At 42.0% G+C, this 16,592-nt stretch overlaps 1 protein-coding gene across 2 annotated transcripts; it reads left to right on the top strand.

Annotated features, from left to right (window-relative positions):
* Positions 1 to 217: 217 nt before the first annotated feature.
* Positions 218 to 15,800, top strand: LOC130886035 (C-type lectin domain family 4 member D-like). 2 transcript variants are annotated; one of them, XM_057787935.1, is made up of 6 exons: positions 218 to 347; positions 2,454 to 2,546; positions 4,348 to 4,458; positions 4,989 to 5,137; positions 11,402 to 11,517; positions 15,534 to 15,800. In XM_057787935.1, exons 1-6 carry the CDS (start codon positions 320 to 322, stop codon positions 15,703 to 15,705), a joined length of 669 nt encoding a protein of 222 aa, XP_057643918.1. In that variant the 5' UTR covers positions 218 to 319; the 3' UTR covers positions 15,706 to 15,800. The 2 variants fall into 2 exon arrangements, with proteins under 2 accessions (XP_057643918.1, XP_057643911.1); XM_057787928.1 differs by having other exon boundaries at positions 4,986 to 5,137.
* The last annotated feature ends 792 nt before the right edge of the window (positions 15,801 to 16,592 follow it).

The raw sequence follows: 16,592 nt of genomic DNA, 5'->3' as shown, positions 1-16,592 counted from the left end.
ACCACGTTTTATCTCAAGCATCTACTACCTTTGAAAATGTCATACATGACTAACAAAACAGATTGAGAAATCTTACATGACACGCTTCTGGCAGTTTCTGCTGACTGTTTTGGAGGTACTTTTCTCAATTTCCTTTTTCTCTGTGCCCCATCTGCTGGAGTACCTTAGGGGAAACCCTGTTTTTGACGATTTCTTCCTCTCGGTTAGCTCTCTTACACCGGACACTTACTGATCTTACCAGACTAGGTCAGATGTCAAGTTGTAAATATTTCTGAAGGCGAAGCCATAGAAGAGGAGCCTGACTCTCCTGACACACACAATGTGGCTAGAGGAACCTCAAAGGCAACGTGAGTCTCTCTCTTTCCTCTACCTCCTCTTCTCCTCCTCCTTCTTCAAGACAAAGTCTTGCTATGTTCTACAGGCTAGCCTTCTGTGTCGCCTGGGTTGGCCTCCAGCTGGATCTTCTTGTTTCCAGCTTCTGAAGGCTGAGGCTATAGGTGATGTTCTATTGAGCCCAGCCCCTTTCACATTAACTAGATAGATGTATTTATGACTATGACTTTAAAATGTGAACTAAAAGATGACAGGGAAGAGAGCAAAATGAAGATGGCCTTGCCAAAGAGAAAGGACTTAGCTAAATCCTAATAAGCTGTGTAACAGATATCAAAATCAGATCAAGGGAAGAGATAAAGTGTATTTAAAAATGGGATAAAAAGGAAAGGAGAATTAATTAAATACTTTGGAAGATTACTTTGAAGGGAAGGGAGAGCTATAGAAAACACTTAGACATAGGCTCATGATATGCCAGAGGCTTTATCTGGTTTCCTGTCTAAGTTAAGGGATATTCCCGGATTTGCACAGTGAGACTGTTAAATAATACTTTATTCTGTTAATTATACTATATAATAAGCAAGATATAGAAGCATTTTCTGGATATGGCATGGCCATCACAGCCATGAGCTCACAGTGGTTATGGTGCCTGCTTAGGACCAGTCAGTATTCCAGCAGACAGCAATCAGTGGACTCAGTGGATTACACAAACAGAAAGAACACCAGCAACAAAAAAGCAGAGACCATGAATGGGGAAGCAAGAACATGCTGGGGGTGCCCGGGGATGGGAGTGCGAGGGCGAGAGGGGACTCAGAATGGGTATGATCACGATACATTGCTTAGATGTGCGAGAGTATCAAAGAATAAGTAAAAGATGTTCTAGTCACAGAAAGAAATGTACAACAAATCATTAAAATGTTTAAACTTTAAATCTTGCTTAAAATCTCATCAGTTTATTACAGCTGACTTCAACATGACCACACTGTACTATAGTCCTGAAAAACACTGCTTTTTTGCTTGCTTATGTTTGGTTTTGGTTTTGTACTGGGGACACTGGGAGCAGTGTCCCCTGCATGCTGGGGAAGTAAGTACTCTACCCCTGAGTTACACCCCAGCCCTTTCTTCACTTTTTTAATTACTACGCAAAATCTCGCTGGGTTTTGTGGGCTTGTCTTGAACTCCCTCCGAACCCCAGGCAGGCCTTGAATTTCATCTAGTCCTTCCCTCACCTCCTGAATAGCTGGGACTACATGCCTGTTATACCAGACCTGGAAGAAAAATAACACCGCTCGGAATACCCTTCCATACAAATAAATGCAGTCCTTTGTGTGGCATAGAGTTCTAGACTGAAGTCAGTGCAGCAAATGCAATGCATTTAAGGCTGGGTAAATGCTGGGCCATGGAAGTGGCTCAGTAGATGAAGGCGCTTGCTGTCAAGTCTGAGGATCTATATGGTGGAGGGAGAGAACCTTACCTCCACCGATAAGTTGTCTTCTGATTTCCATGCATGCACCATGGCATGTGCATACACACAAGTAAACAAATAAATAAATGAAATCAAAAGCCAAGAATGGGCAAATGCCACTCATTGGTGCTTCTTGGGGGCTTTTCTCAGGGGCTAGCCTCAGCAACATAGCCATCTCCTCTCTTGAGTGCATGCTCTCAATGTGCTTTTGGGATCAATGTGAAAAACATTGTCACATATTTTAGTTCTCCAATGGAACATACCTTCATTCATTTAATGATTATTATAATCTGAGCAGATTAAATATACTGCTCATAATTTTGCTCGAATTTTGAATTGAATCTAGAATTCTTTATATGTCTGTATATGTGTGTGTGCATGCGTACATGTTTTATGTTATTTGTGGTATATAAAAGCTTTAATTTTTATGGCCTTTGTTTTTGTGTTCTGCTCATAAAAACCTTTCTTTTTAAAAACAAGTTTGTATTTTTCTTTGTTATTTACTAGCAGACCCTAAGATTGGTTGATTCACAGGACATGTTTAAGTCTCTCATGCACCTAAATTACCTTCTGCACTCTCGCATTGAGCCTGCTGCTTGATAATCTTGGCTTCCCTTGCAGCAGAGAGGAAACTAATCTGTTTTTCTTTTCATTCTAGCAAAAGGTACTCGACACCCCCAGCTGATCCCTTGGGTCCTCTCTGTTGTTTTCATCACACTTCTCAGTGCTTGCTTTATCACAAATTGTTTGGGTAAGTTACTAGGCAAAAGAAGCTCATCTTGAATTATTTGCCCCAAGAACTTCCAATGTGAGCACTGGAAGCCTCCCTTTTCCACAGTGCTTTCGCTTTCTTGGGCGATGGTCAGAGCTGCACACTTGATTTTCTAATGTAGATGAGAACCGCTCTGTTTGCTTCCAAAACAGCACTTTGCTGAGGCACGATTGACATATAAAAGCTCAAGCTTTAAATGTATCCACCTCAAGACTGGGGACAAATATGTATCCTTGAAGCCATCAGCACCACAGAAGTCTTGTTCTATCTGATATCAAGCCTGAAGATAAGGCTGCTATGACTGAATTAGTACAGTGTTGGTCTAAGACAAACAGGCTGCAGGAAAGCATTAACTCTGCATATGTATTTCCTTATCTAAAATAAAGGCAGATGTTTCAGAATTATGGGGAAAGGAGAGCTTTGTTAAACTAATGTTTTAGACATCATTGATTATATTTATCAAGTGAAACTGGGTTCTTGCGTCATATCATGTACAAGTCACAGCCCACTATAGTGAAAACAGAACTCTATAGGACAGAATTTTTGTACTGCATTTATGTGTGGAATGTAATCTGTCAAAACAACTGGGAGCATGCCAGCAATATAATAAAAATGGACAGAGTCGTAGATGGCATTCCAGAGAGGAGAAAATGAAAAGATTACAAATGCACACACTGGCAGCCGCCTTGGTTGTTAAGGAAGTACAACTGCCAGTCACGATGAGTCAACACTGCAAAACTCCAGGGATGCAATGACTGAATGCATACACCATCTGATGATGAAGACGTAGAAAGCCGGACCCGGGGTGCTTACCCTCAGGAGACAGCACAAAGCAGGGAGCCTGTTCAGAAAGCTTTCTCACATACCCCCACTTACCATGCCTGTGACTGCCACCAGCAACAGAAACAGGAGGACTTGCTCTCCTTAGGATGCAAGGTCAACACTGCTCAGAGCAGCACAGTTTGCGTCAGCCCCGTGCTGGATGCAGTGGCTGCGCTAGAAGCCAGAGAGACCGAGGCATTTCACTGTGTGGAAACAGTAGACGACTTTCCAGCTATGAAAATGGATGAACTGCAACTATGGGCAGCAATACAGTTTCAGAAACAATGCTGAGCAGAAGTCAGCACCAAAGGATGCAGACCACCTGAGTCCACTCGTAGAGAATCCCAAAGAAAGTCATGATCTGATGGCGCCAGGCTGAAACTGTGAAGCAAAACCCAGGGTGAAGACTTTAAAAGTCATGATATGGTTAACTGCAAAGGAAGAAGGGGCTGTGTTTGGGGGATGATGGCTATGTGGAGTGTTGGCAATGTTCTATTTCTTGAATCTGGCAGGCTTTGCCCAAAGTGTTCACGTTATGCTAATTTACAAGCCTGTACGTTTCTCTTTAATTTTTAATATTAGTATTTGATTATATTTCAAATATTTGACATAGAGTAAAAATATCACTAAAGTCGTGAAGGTGATAAAGCTTTGTGGAGCTGGCCCACTGCTTACCAGAGCCCCCACTCTTGTGCACATTCCAATAGAATAAACCAAAAAGGGCAGGCACCTAGAAGATTCCAAAACTTCCAGTGTCAATCACAAAGTGGATAAAATGATTATAAAATATTAGCTTTCTGCAGTTGCTTTCAGCAAATTTACCTGGAGTCACGGAATGGGGTATAGGAAAGAAAAAATGTGGGGACCTTAACTGTGAGGGAAGGAGAAGGGTGGGGAGATCAGCCCACTTTTCTAAATCGGTGGCCACACAGGGAATAACTGTTTGTCCTCCCAACAGTGACTCATCGTTACTTTTCACGCTGGAAGAGAGGAGCAGGAATGGTGAATTTCTCTGATTACCAAACAACGCTAACGTGTGTGCGAGGGGAGCTGGAGTCCCAAGCTACAGGTAGCAGAGGAAACTTCTAATTTGCTTCTATTCAGCCTTTAAAGTGCGTCCGTAGTAACTCAGAAAGGACACATGAGAACTGGCTACAAGAATAAGTATTGGTCAATTGCTAAGATGCCTATTTCTCTATTTATATTCTGGAATTTATGAATTCATAGAGAATTAAGAAATGCTTGAGTTCTGCCTATTCTTTGCTCTTCTTTCCAATAAAATATCCTAAAGAAGGCTTTGTTATAGGAACATTTGCTTAATTTTAAACTAAACACTCTCTCTCCCCTCCCTCCCTTCCCCTTGTCAATTCCTTCCTTCCTTTCTTTACAAAGTATCAAACTCAGGACTGCTTACACTCTAGGAGAGTGCTTTACCATTGAGCCACACTGCTAGCTCTGGAAATATAAGCAAATACATGTAAGGACAGTGAACAACATTAATGTCTTCTGAGGCAATAATTGTAGTAGGATAAGCATCCTTCTGCCACAGATGAAATGTTCCTTTGTAACTAATGCTTATTCCAATTCTCACCCGAGGAGATACCTGGAACTGTTGCCCTGCTAGCTGGATAGCCTTCCAGTCCAACTGCTACCTTCCTCTTAACGACAACCAGACGTGGCACGAGAGTGAGAGGAACTGCTCAGTGATGGGCGGTCACCTAGCAACCATCAGCGCCGAAGCAGAACAGGTCTGTATTGGTTCAGCTCACACTGACGCTCCGGTTTCATTCTACCGCAGTGGCAAACGCAGCCAAGAGTAACTTCAAAGTGGAAAGGGTTTATTTTGTCTTGCAGCTTACCGTCTATCATGGGGGGATTTCTGGGCAGGAATTTATGCAGAAACTTGAAACAGAAACCAAGGAGGAACACTGCTTTCTGGACCACTCAAGGATCATACTTAGCTAGTTTTTTTGTTTTTTTGTTTGTTTTGTTTGTTTGTTTGTTTTTCCAGCTCAGGACCACCTACCCAGGAAATGGTCTGCCCACAGTAGGCTGGGGCTCTCCATGCACACAGCCCCCACAGCCATGCCCACAAGCCAGTCAGATTTGGATATCCCTCACCTGAGATTCCCTTCTCAAGTAATTCTAGGCTGTGTGTAGTAGACACAAAAAGCTAATTAGGACCACCAGTTATTCTGTTGCCTTAAGTTATTTGTAGAGAAGAAATTTTTTGGCTCACCATGTATCTTTCCTTCATCCTCTTCATCAACCTGGAAATTTCTTTCTTCCTTTCCCACACCTTCCCTTTCCTTTTCCCACTCCCTTCTTTTCTCACCTCTTTGATTTTCAACTGTGCCTTTCACAATAACAAAATTCAACATACATTATAGCATAATTTACCCTCTCTTTGATAATAAAACACATGCATCCAAGGAATTATATAACTTTCATCTTTTAAAATTGAAAATAGGTTCCTCTCTCATGCAAAACATCCTGACAGCAGTTTTCCATCTTCCCACTGCTCCTAGCCCTCCCCCCAATAAACAACCTTTTCTCACCCCAGATCCATTCCCTCTCCATTTCCTCTTCAGAAAACGAGCAAGTCTCCAAGAGAGGACTGCCAAACAGGGCACAACAAATAGATACAATAATACAAAACAAAAGCCCTCATATCATCAAAGCTGGACAGGTAGCCCAATGGGAAGGAAAGAGTCTCAAGATCAGGCAAGAGTCAGAAATCCACCCACTCTCACTGATAGGAGTCTCCAAACAAAAAAATCAAGCTAATAGCCATAGCATATACATAGACCTGGTGCAGGCCCTGTAGAAATATATGGACTTTATATGTTAGAAATTAGTCAGTTTCCTCTATGTATCCAACCTCTGGTCTTTCCAGACTTGAATGATGTGTCATTTCTCCCAGAAACCCACCCTTTCCCACTCTGCTCTCTCTCGTCTATGATGTAGGCTCTGCTAATGCTCTCTGAGCACATAGAGATGTCAGATTGACTCCAGTGACTGCAGTTCTTCCAATGAGTCCCACTTGATGGAAGGCTCAGGGCACACTTTCCTTGCTTTTATATTTCCAATATCCTGTGCAAAGCCAGGCATACAGTAGGACTCATGAGAACACAGTAGCACATACAGTAGGACACACGAGAGTATAACTACATGAGTGGTTAATCAGGACTGAAGTGGCTTCTTATATATGGAAAATAGCTCTAGTATGTGGCACTACTTCTAAGTAAATTTATTTGAAGGTAAATTTAGTTTATTTATTTATTTTTTAGATTTATCTATTTTGTTTTACAGTATTATGTCTGCATGTATGCCTGCAGGCCAGAAGAGGGCACCAGATTTCATTACAGATGGTTCTGAGCCACCATGTGGTTGCTGGGAATTGAACTCAGCACCTCTGAAAGAACAATCAGTGCTCTTAACCTCTGAGCCATCTCTCCAGCTCCTAAATTCAGTTTATAAAAAGATGAAATTGCTCTCTTCATGTGATACATTTTTGTATATGTGTTCTAACCCAGCTTTTGCTTTTCCTTGGTCAACAGGATTTCCTTAGTGATTCTGTCTCCTTGACTTTGCCATATATAGGTTTTCTAACTCTTCAAATGAAATGGAATAGAACAAAATAGCTAAACTATTTAAAAATTTTTCCCTTTTATTGAAAATAGATTATTTACTCATATAATATATTCTTACAATTTCCACTCCCTCTACTTCTGCCAGTTCCTTCCCACCTCCCCTCCCCTCCAGATACACTCCTTTTCTGTCCCTTTTTAGAAAAGAACAGGTTTCTAAGAAATAACAACCCAACAAGATAAAACAAAATGTAATAAGATGTAGCAAAAACTATCATATTGGAGTCTGACACAGCAACCTAACAGTAGAAAAAGAGTCCCAAGAGCAGGAAAAAGAAAGACCTACTTCTTCCTTTAGTCTGGAGTCCCATGAAAATACTAAGCTAGTAGCTATTATATGTATGTGGAGGACCTGGTGTAGACCCATATAGCCTCATATTTGCTACTTCAGCTCCTATGAGCTCATATGCACCTTGCCTAGTTGATTCAGAGGACCTTGTTCTCCTGGTGTCTTCCTCTGGCTCTTACAACCTTTCCACCTCTCTTCTGTGGGATTCCATGGGCTCTGACAGAAGGGGTTTGATGAAGACCTCCAATTTAGATTCTCTCTCTCTCTCTCTCTCTCTCTCTCTCTCTCTCTCTCTCTCTCTCTCTCTCTTTCCATAATGTCTGGCTGTGGGTTTCTGCACTGTTCCCATCTGCTGCTAGAGGAAACCTCTCTGATGATGACTGATAAGACACTGATCTATGAGTATAGCACAGTATTATTAGGAACCATTTTATTGATTTTTTAAAAGACCAGTAGTATTTGATTTTACCCTAGTACTCTTGGCTATCTAGTCTCTGGTTCTTAGTTACCCAAGCAGTGTTGGGTCCAGGTTCCTTTTCAAGAAGTGAACCTTTAACCAGATCAGACATTGGTTGACTACTCCCACATGTTCTGTGCCACCATTGCCCTAGCATGTCTTTTCATGCAGACCAGATTGTAGGTCATATGTTTTGTGGCTGGATTGGTGTCTACCACATTTCTCTCTTGGTAGCCTACAGAGTACCTTCCCACACTGAAAGACTAGAAAGTAAGGGTGAAGGTTCCATGTAGGCACCAGTTTTATTTCTCTTTGTTCAATGAATTGTGTGGATGTTGTTTTGGAAATGGGGCACCCCTGTCAGTTTACATAAAGCAACCCTTTGTCTTAACATCATCTTGGGTTGTTTGGAGATTTCCATGAGACCTTGTTGGTCAACAACTTAATTAAATGCAACCCATTCCTGCCACTGGAAGCCTCGTCTGACTACAAGAGGCAGTCAGTTGAGACTCTGCATCTCTATACTTCCTGCCTGGCTACTGGCCAATCAGTGTTTTATTAAACCAATATGAGCGACAAATCTTTAAAGGGTACAAGAAAATTATCCCACAGCAATTTCTGGCTATTATGAATAAAGGTGCATGAACATGGTTGAGCACGTGTCCTTATGGTAGGATTGAGCATCCTTTGAATATATTCCCAAGAGTGATAGAGCTGGGTCTTGAGGCGGATTGATTCCCAATTTTCTGAGGAACTGCCATATTGATTTTCATAGTGGCTGCACAAATTTGCACTCCTACTGGCAATGGAGGAGTGTTCCTCTTGCTCTACATCCTCTCCAACATAAGATGTCATCAGTGTTTTTGATCTTAGCAATTCAGGTGGGTTTTGATTTACATTTCTCTGGTGGCTAAGAATGTGGAATATTTCTTTAAGTGTTTCTCAGCCATTTGAGACTCCTCTATTGAGACTTCTTTGTTTAGATCTGTACCCTATTTTTAAAGAATTATTTGTTTTTTTGACATCTAATTTCTTGAGTTCTTTATATATTTTGGACATTAGTGCTCTATCAGATGTGGAGTTGGAAAAAAATCTCCCATTCTGTAGCCATAGATAGTGTCTTTTGTCTTCAAGAAGCTTTTCAGTTTCATGAGGTCCCATTTATTAATTGATGATCTTGGTGCCTGTGCTATCTACCTTCTGTTCAGAAAGTCTTCTGTGCCAATGCATTCAAAGCTATTATCCACTTTCTCTTCTATCAGGCTCAGCCTATGTGGTTTGATGTTGAGATCTTTGGTTAACCTTGATTTGAGTTTTGTGTAGAACAATAGATAATGGATCTATTCGCATTCTTCTACATATAGATGTCCAGCTAGACCAGCACCATTTGTTGAAGTGGTGTCTTTTTTCCAGTATATATCCTCAGGTTAGGAAAATTTTCTTGTATGATTTTGTTGAAGACATTTTCTGGGCCTTCAACCTGGATGTCTTCTCCTTCCTCTATACCTATTATTCTTAGGTTTGGTCTTTTCTAAGTGTTTCAAATTCCCTGGATGTTTTGTGTCAGGACTTTTTGGATTTAACATTTTCTTTGACTGATGAATCTATTTCTTCTACCTTCAGCACCTGAGATTCTCTCTTTCATCTCCCATATTCTGCTGGTAAAGCTTGCCACTGTAGTTCCTGATTGGATTGCTAAATTTTTCATCTCCAAAATTCCCTCATTTTGTGTTTTATTTTTTGATTCAATTTCCATTTTCAGGTCTTGAACAGTTTTATTCATTTCCTTCAACTGTTTGCTTGCTTGTGTTTGATTTAATTCTTTAAGAGATTTATTAATTTCTTCCAAATTTTTTATTTGTGTTTTTCTGGATTTCTTTCAGGGCAGGATAGCTGGGCTCTAGTGGAGACATAGTGCCCTGACTGTATTGATTGTATCCTTATGCTGCCTGCTATCTGTGCACCTGGGGTTGGGGTAATTATATTTCTAGGTTCTTGTTTCTGGATTTGTCTTTGTTGGGTGGGTGTTTTGTTCCTTGGTTTCTGATTTCTCTCTTGATTTTCAGAGAATTTCATGGCTGTGTATTGCCTGTTTTCCTGGTTTTCATGGCTGGTATGTTCACAGGGAAGGCCTGCTCATGTTGGAGACTGACATACTGGGATGAGCTGGGAAAAAGAAGATTGGGGGAGAAGTTCTTTGTGATCAACTGGGAATGGGGTCAGAGAGAAAAGGAGACCCCAGCAGGTTTCCTTCTACAGAGCTGGGGATGAGACTGGGGGACTGGATCTCAGGAGCAATAGGAGAGATGTGGATCTGCCTTCAGCCTTCTTGTTGCCCTGGGAGGAGTGGCCCTTTGGTAATTAGGGGGTACCTGCTATAGTTGGGGTCTGGGACAAAACAACAGGGAGATGAAAGTTAGAAGGGGAAGATGTAACATGAGGGCCTTCTTGTCAGGGTTTCTGTCCTCCCACCAGGTCCCACAGCTGGCAGGCCCCAAAGAAAATCACACAGAGATCTCCATAAGTTATAAAACTGATTGGCCCATTAGCTCAGGCTACTTATTAGCTCTTGTAGCTTATATTAACCCATTATTCTTACCTATGTTAGCCACATGGCTTGGTACCTTTCTCAGCTGGGTAGATTACATCTTGCTTCTCAGTGGTCTGGGCAGGAATGCGGAGGGAGCTTCCTTCTTCCCAGAATACTCCTGTTCTTATCGCCCCACCTCTACTTCTTGTCTGGTTGACCCACCTATACTTCCTGCCTGGCCAATCAGCATTTATTTAAAAAATGATTGACAGAATACAGACAATTCTCCCACACCAAGAAGATCTGTGGGACCCTAAGGAGATGGGAGCAGGAGGGCAGGGAAGGGTGTTCTGCTGTAGAGCTAGGGATGAAACTGTGGGAGTGGGTGTGGGGAAACCATTTTTGTTTTGCTAAGTCTCTATTAAAAATGCAAGAATATTCAGCATGTGCAAGGGGGTTGCTGACATAGTCACATTTAATCTTCATGGTGGCTCTATAAAGCAGTGGTATTGACTGAGGTTTTTGTCTCAGCCGGGTCCTGCAGTCATTCAGTCCCAAAGAAACACAAAGAGGTCTGCATTAATTATAAACTGATTGGCCTAGTAGCTCAGGCTTCTTATTAACTCTTACAACTTATATTAACTCATAATTCTTGTCTATGTTAGCAATGTGGCTTGGTACCTTTCTTGGCAAGGCAGTCACATCTGGCTTACTCTGCAGCAGGGTCACAACTGCAGACTGAAACTTCCCTCTTCCCATAATTCTCATTGCCCCGCCTCTACTTCCTGCCTGGTCACCCCACCTATACTTTTTACCTGGCTACTGGCCAATCAGCGTTTATTCAACAAGTACAAGAAACAAATCTTTACAGGGTAAAACCATTGTCCCTCAGCACAGTGGACTTGTCAAAAGATGCAGGGTTTGGCAAGTGAGATCTCTCTGCTACTTTAAGCAGGTTTGAGAACAAACTTATCTGATACTGTGATGCTTATGCCTAACCCATGATCTCACTGACCTTTTTGCTCCTTATCAGCCTAATGACATCACCCAAGAGCACTTACCAAAACATGTATATTTTGTATGCAGAATTTTGTGACTCAGCTTTTGGACAGACAATTTTCCTATTTCCTGGGACTTACTGATGAGAACACAGAAGGCCTGTGGCAGTGGGTAGACCAGACACCATTTAATCCACACATGGCGTGAGTATTGTGCTTGGGGCTAAACAGTATTTATAGGCAAAGGTGCAAAGAGTAGTCAAGGAGAACTCATTTTAAAACAGGGTTGTGGTGATATTTTGTTTATGTATAACAAATAAAGCTGCCTGAAGATCAGAGTGCAGAGCTAAGCCACTAGTTAGCCATAGAGGCCAGACAGTGGTGGCACACACCTTCCATCCCAGCACATGGGAGACAGAGGTAGATGGATCTCTGTGCATTCAAGGCCTCCATGAGCTGCACAAGATTGAATCTGTCTAAAAGAGAAACAGAGCTCATACAAAGGTGATTCTAGCACTTTGGATCCCACTCCTTTAATCCCAGCATTAGGGAGGTGGAGACAGAAATGATATGGCTAGACAGAGAGAGGAGGAGACAGGAGTTCACAGCAGTCTGACGATGCAGCCTGAGCATGTAGTCTGAGGACTCATAGGGACAGAATCATCCTTTTTGTCTGAGCATTGGTAGAGGTAAGAACCCTAGTGACCGCTCTGCTTCTCTGATCCTTCAGCTTTCACCCTTTGATAGCTGACTCTGAGCGTTTATTATTAAGACCAATTAGAATCTGTGCCACATAGGGAGCACCTATGTAAGTGCTTACTCAGTAGAGCATCAGCAGTTGAGCAGTCCCTGCATGCTCTGTTCCCACCACACAGTAGTCCTGACTTTAGCAAAATCTGCAGAACAGTCTTTGTACACTGACTGCCCAGTGCTGAAAGAACAGATGGCATGAGAGCAATGTGAAAAGGGTTGAAGATTATAGTTTTGATAAGCAATACTATAGGAGCTAAAATTACTTCTGAAAGAGTTTTAACCTGGATATTTTCCTCCTTGAAACCAGTATTGTATATTATAAATATAATAGAAAACCACAAGTAAAACTTAAGCTTCCCTAGCAGTAATGCTAAGAAAGTAAGAAGATGTTAGACATGGTGACACACACAAATAATCCTCATCATGAGATAAAATAGCAGGGCTGATAGTTTGAGGCAACCCTGGGCTACATGGGGAATCCTAGGGAGGCTATAGCTACACAGTGAGACCATGTTTCAAACAGGAAAAACAATCAGACAAATCAACACACACACACAGAGAGAGAGAGAGAGAGAGAGAGAGAGAGAGAGAGAGAGAGAGGAGAGAGAGAGAGAGAGAGAGAGAGAGAGAGAGATCTAGGGAGTTCCAGGGAGGCCATAGTTACATAGCAAGGTCATATTTCAAACAAGGAAACAACAAATCAACACACACACCCCAAAAAACAAAAAAGGAAAAGCGTAGTGGAACTAGCTCTTGTAGACCAGGCTGGTCTCGAACTCACAGAGATCCGCCTGCCTCTGCCTCCCGAGTGCTGGGATTAAAGGCGTGCGCCAACCACCGCCCGGCGACAAAACTGACTTTGAACTCAGAGATCTGCCTGCTTCTGGTTCTCTAGTACTGGGATTAAGGGCATGTGCCATCACCTCCCAGTTTAGTAATATATAATCAGTTATTAATAATGTATTTAACATAGCACAGCCATGTGCCCTTAACACTTAAAAGATGTTTCAGTATGGAGAAGCCACATTTCTTTCTTTCTCTTTTAAAATTAGTTTTGTTTTTTAATTTGAGACTCTCTTCAAATTGACTCCTCCCCCCTCCCAGCAGGTATCAGTTCCCAAGACTAGCAAGGGGACTTTGTGCCCCTCTTCATTCTCCATGCTGGGGTCTGAGGACACCTTGAGCTTGCGCAAGGTTGTGCTTGCTGCCATAATCACTGTGAGCTCATATTGCAGCAGTCATGCTGTGTCCTGGAGGACACTATTTCCTTGCAGTCACCCAGCTCCTCCAGCTCTATCACTTTATCCACCAAGATCCTCTGAACCTTGGGAGGAGCAGATGTGGTAACACGTCCAGTTAGAGCTGAACATTTAGAAACCTTGGCCAGCTGTGGGTCTCTGTTAATCTTCATCTACTATAAAACAGAAGCATCTCTGATAAAGATAAAAGGATGCACTAATCTATGGGTGTAAGTCATTAGGAGTTAGTCTAGTAATGTGTACTATAACAGACTAATGGTGCAGGTTCTCCCTAAGACCTGTACCACAAGTTCTTTGGCTGACAGTGGTGCCAGATATGGGCTTCATCCTGTGGTGCTGGACTTAAATCCAATAAGAACATTGGTTACCCCTGTAATGTTCGTGTCACTATGGTAACAGTGGTTGTGTCTTGCCAGTCATTTCAGCTTGATGAGTGCCATAGCTGGCGTCAGACTGATGAGTCTTTTTTCCTCCTGGTAGCATTCCCAGCACGGTCAGCCCCTATAAAAGCTAGTCTACAGTGATGAAGCTTCCAAGTAGCATCAGCGTCCTTTTCTCTGCCCTCAAGTCTGTGTTATCTTTAGCAGTGTGGGTCACACTGTCAATTTCTGGAGGGGACCACTAACACTGGTAATAAGCAGGTAAATATTTAGGGGTCTATTGGACTCACTGGCTAACAAATCCAAAGGAGGTAAACCATTCCTAGTGCTAGGCTTTCATATGTCAGCCTGAGGCTGTCTGTCTGTCTGTCTGTCTGTCTGTCTGTCACTCAGGGTGATTGTTTCCAGCTGCGTCCTCTATACATTTCTTAATTTAATTTTTAGTTAACAGCTGAATATTTTATGGTGTAAATATACCATATTTTTATTATCCATCCCTCAACTGATGGATATTTAGACTATTTCCTTCTCCTGCTATTCCGAGTGCAGCCATGAACATGTATCTACATTTATCTACGTACTACATTTACAGGATACAGAGTCATTTGGCTATATGTCCAAGAATGGCAGAGCTGGGTCATAGATCAGATATATTCTAGCTTTTTGAGGAAACTTCACACGGATTTCCCTAGCGGCTCTACCAGTTTGCACCCTGACCAGCAATGAATGAGTGATCGCCTTTCTCTGCATATATGTCAACATTTGCCTTCGTTTGTTTATTTGGATCTTAGGAATTCTGACTGGAGCAAGATTAAAAATCACACAAGCAGTTTAATCTGCATTGACCCAATGGGCAAAGAATATTGGGCATTTTAAAGATATTTCTCTGCCATTTGCATTTTATCTTTTGAGAGCACTCCACCTAGTTTCAAACCTCATTTGTTTTCCTGGTGTTTACCTATTTTCCTTTCAGTCCTCTTTATATTCTAAATATTAACCGTCAGTCAGATGTATAGCTGATAAATATCCTCTCCCTTTTCTTAGGCTGCCTCTCTACTTAAACTGTGGATGTTCTTTGGTTTACAAAACCATCAAGTCCCAATTTATTAGTATTGGTCTTAATCCATTTCCCACTGGGGTCCTGTTCAGAAAAATCCTGTGCCCATAACTTCAAGAACATCCCTACTTTTTCTTTTATCAGATTCAGGGAATCAGGTTTTATCTGAGGTCCTTGATTCATCTAGAATTGAGTTTTGTGAGGTGAGAGGTAAGGATGCAGTTTCATTGTTTTACAGTTAGCTATCCAGTTCTGCCAGCACCATTTGTTGAAGATGCTCTTTTCTCCCGTCTTTTATTGTCGGCTTCACTGTAAAAAGTCAGGTAGATGAAGGGATGAAGGAATGCGGACTTACTTATGGCTCCTCAGTTCTATTCCATTGATCCGTGAGTCTGTTTTTATGCCAGTGTCATTCCTGTGTATCCCTGGTTGTCTTGGCACTCACTCTGTAGACCATGCTGGCCTCGAACTCAGAGATCTACTACCTACCTCTGCCTCTGGAGTGTTGGGAATTAAAGACATGTGCCACAACTGCTGGGTTGGAAGCAACATTTCAAATGTTCAATAGCTACATCTGGCCGGTGCCTCTTGTCATGCAACTTCAGCTGTTTCATCACTTGCCCTATTGTTCTCTCTCTCTCTTTCTCTCTTTCTCCCCCCCCCCCCCCTCTCTCTCTCTCTCTCTCTCTCTCTCTCTCTCTCTCTCTCTCTCTATCTCTCTCTCTCCCCAGACTGTCCTGTGGTATAATCTCTATCTCACTGTTCTTTCAGATTCTGGCATGAGGGTGAACCTAATGACTTTAAGGAAGAAGACTGTGTGGTTCTCATTAATGTCCAAGATGAATGGGCCTGGAGTGACTTCCCCTGTCACTTCCAGGCGCATAGCATTTGTAAGTTACCTGGAGCAACGTTCAGCTGGAAGCCCACAAAGCGGTCCTTATGATGGAGATGGCAAAGGTGAACCTATCAGACCGTGGGAAAGTGTCTATGCATCACAGAAATAGAGAGCACACTGCACTGTCATAGGACACTGTCAACATGAGGATGTTCTTCATTATTTGTGCTTAAATTTAACTCAACATATATAGTGTGGTTTGTGCTCTCTCTCTCTCTCTCTGTGTGTGTGTGTGTGTACATATGTTTAAGACAGGTTTTGTGTGGCATTTTGGTTGAATGATCGTCATTACATGGAAATCAGTTTTTATCTTACTTCCTAGACAGTATTTTAAGATATTCACAGTATTTTAAGATATTCACTTTTCAAAGCCGGGCGATGGTGGCGCACGCCTTTAATCCCAGCACTCGGGAGGCAGAGGCAGGCGGATCTCTGTGAGTTTGAGACCAGCCTGGTCTACAGAGCTAGTTCCAGGACAGGCTTCAAAGCCACAGAGAAACCCTGTCTCAAAAAAACCAAAAAAAAAAAAATTCACTTTTCAGTCGGTATGTATTAGTTATGTATTTATAGAAGTATTGAATAATACAATCTTTTTTGCCATTTTTCTATTGCTCAAATCATTACCTCTTAAAATTCAAACTTATAGTAGACAAACTGATAGTGATTTTTTTTGTTTTTAATTCTTCTCTCATACATTACATCCTGACTACATTTCCCCCACCCTCCACTCCTCCAAGTACACCCTTACCTCCCATCTCGCCCAGATCTACTGAGCCTCCATTTTCCTTCAGAAAAGAGCAGGCCTCCCAGAGATATCAAACAAACACAGTCTAACAAGATGCAATAAGACTAGGCACAGCCCTCATATCAAGCCAGACAAGCTACCCGTGGGAGGAAAAGGGTTCCATTTAAACCCAAATATCAGTTTGAAATTT

This window comes from Chionomys nivalis, chromosome 1 (genome assembly GCF_950005125.1).
Source record: "Chionomys nivalis chromosome 1, mChiNiv1.1, whole genome shotgun sequence".
Taxonomy (NCBI): domain Eukaryota; kingdom Metazoa; phylum Chordata; class Mammalia; order Rodentia; family Cricetidae; genus Chionomys; species Chionomys nivalis.
The sequence above is the reverse complement of the archived record's forward strand: the minus strand, read 5'-3'. Positions and strand labels throughout refer to the sequence as shown.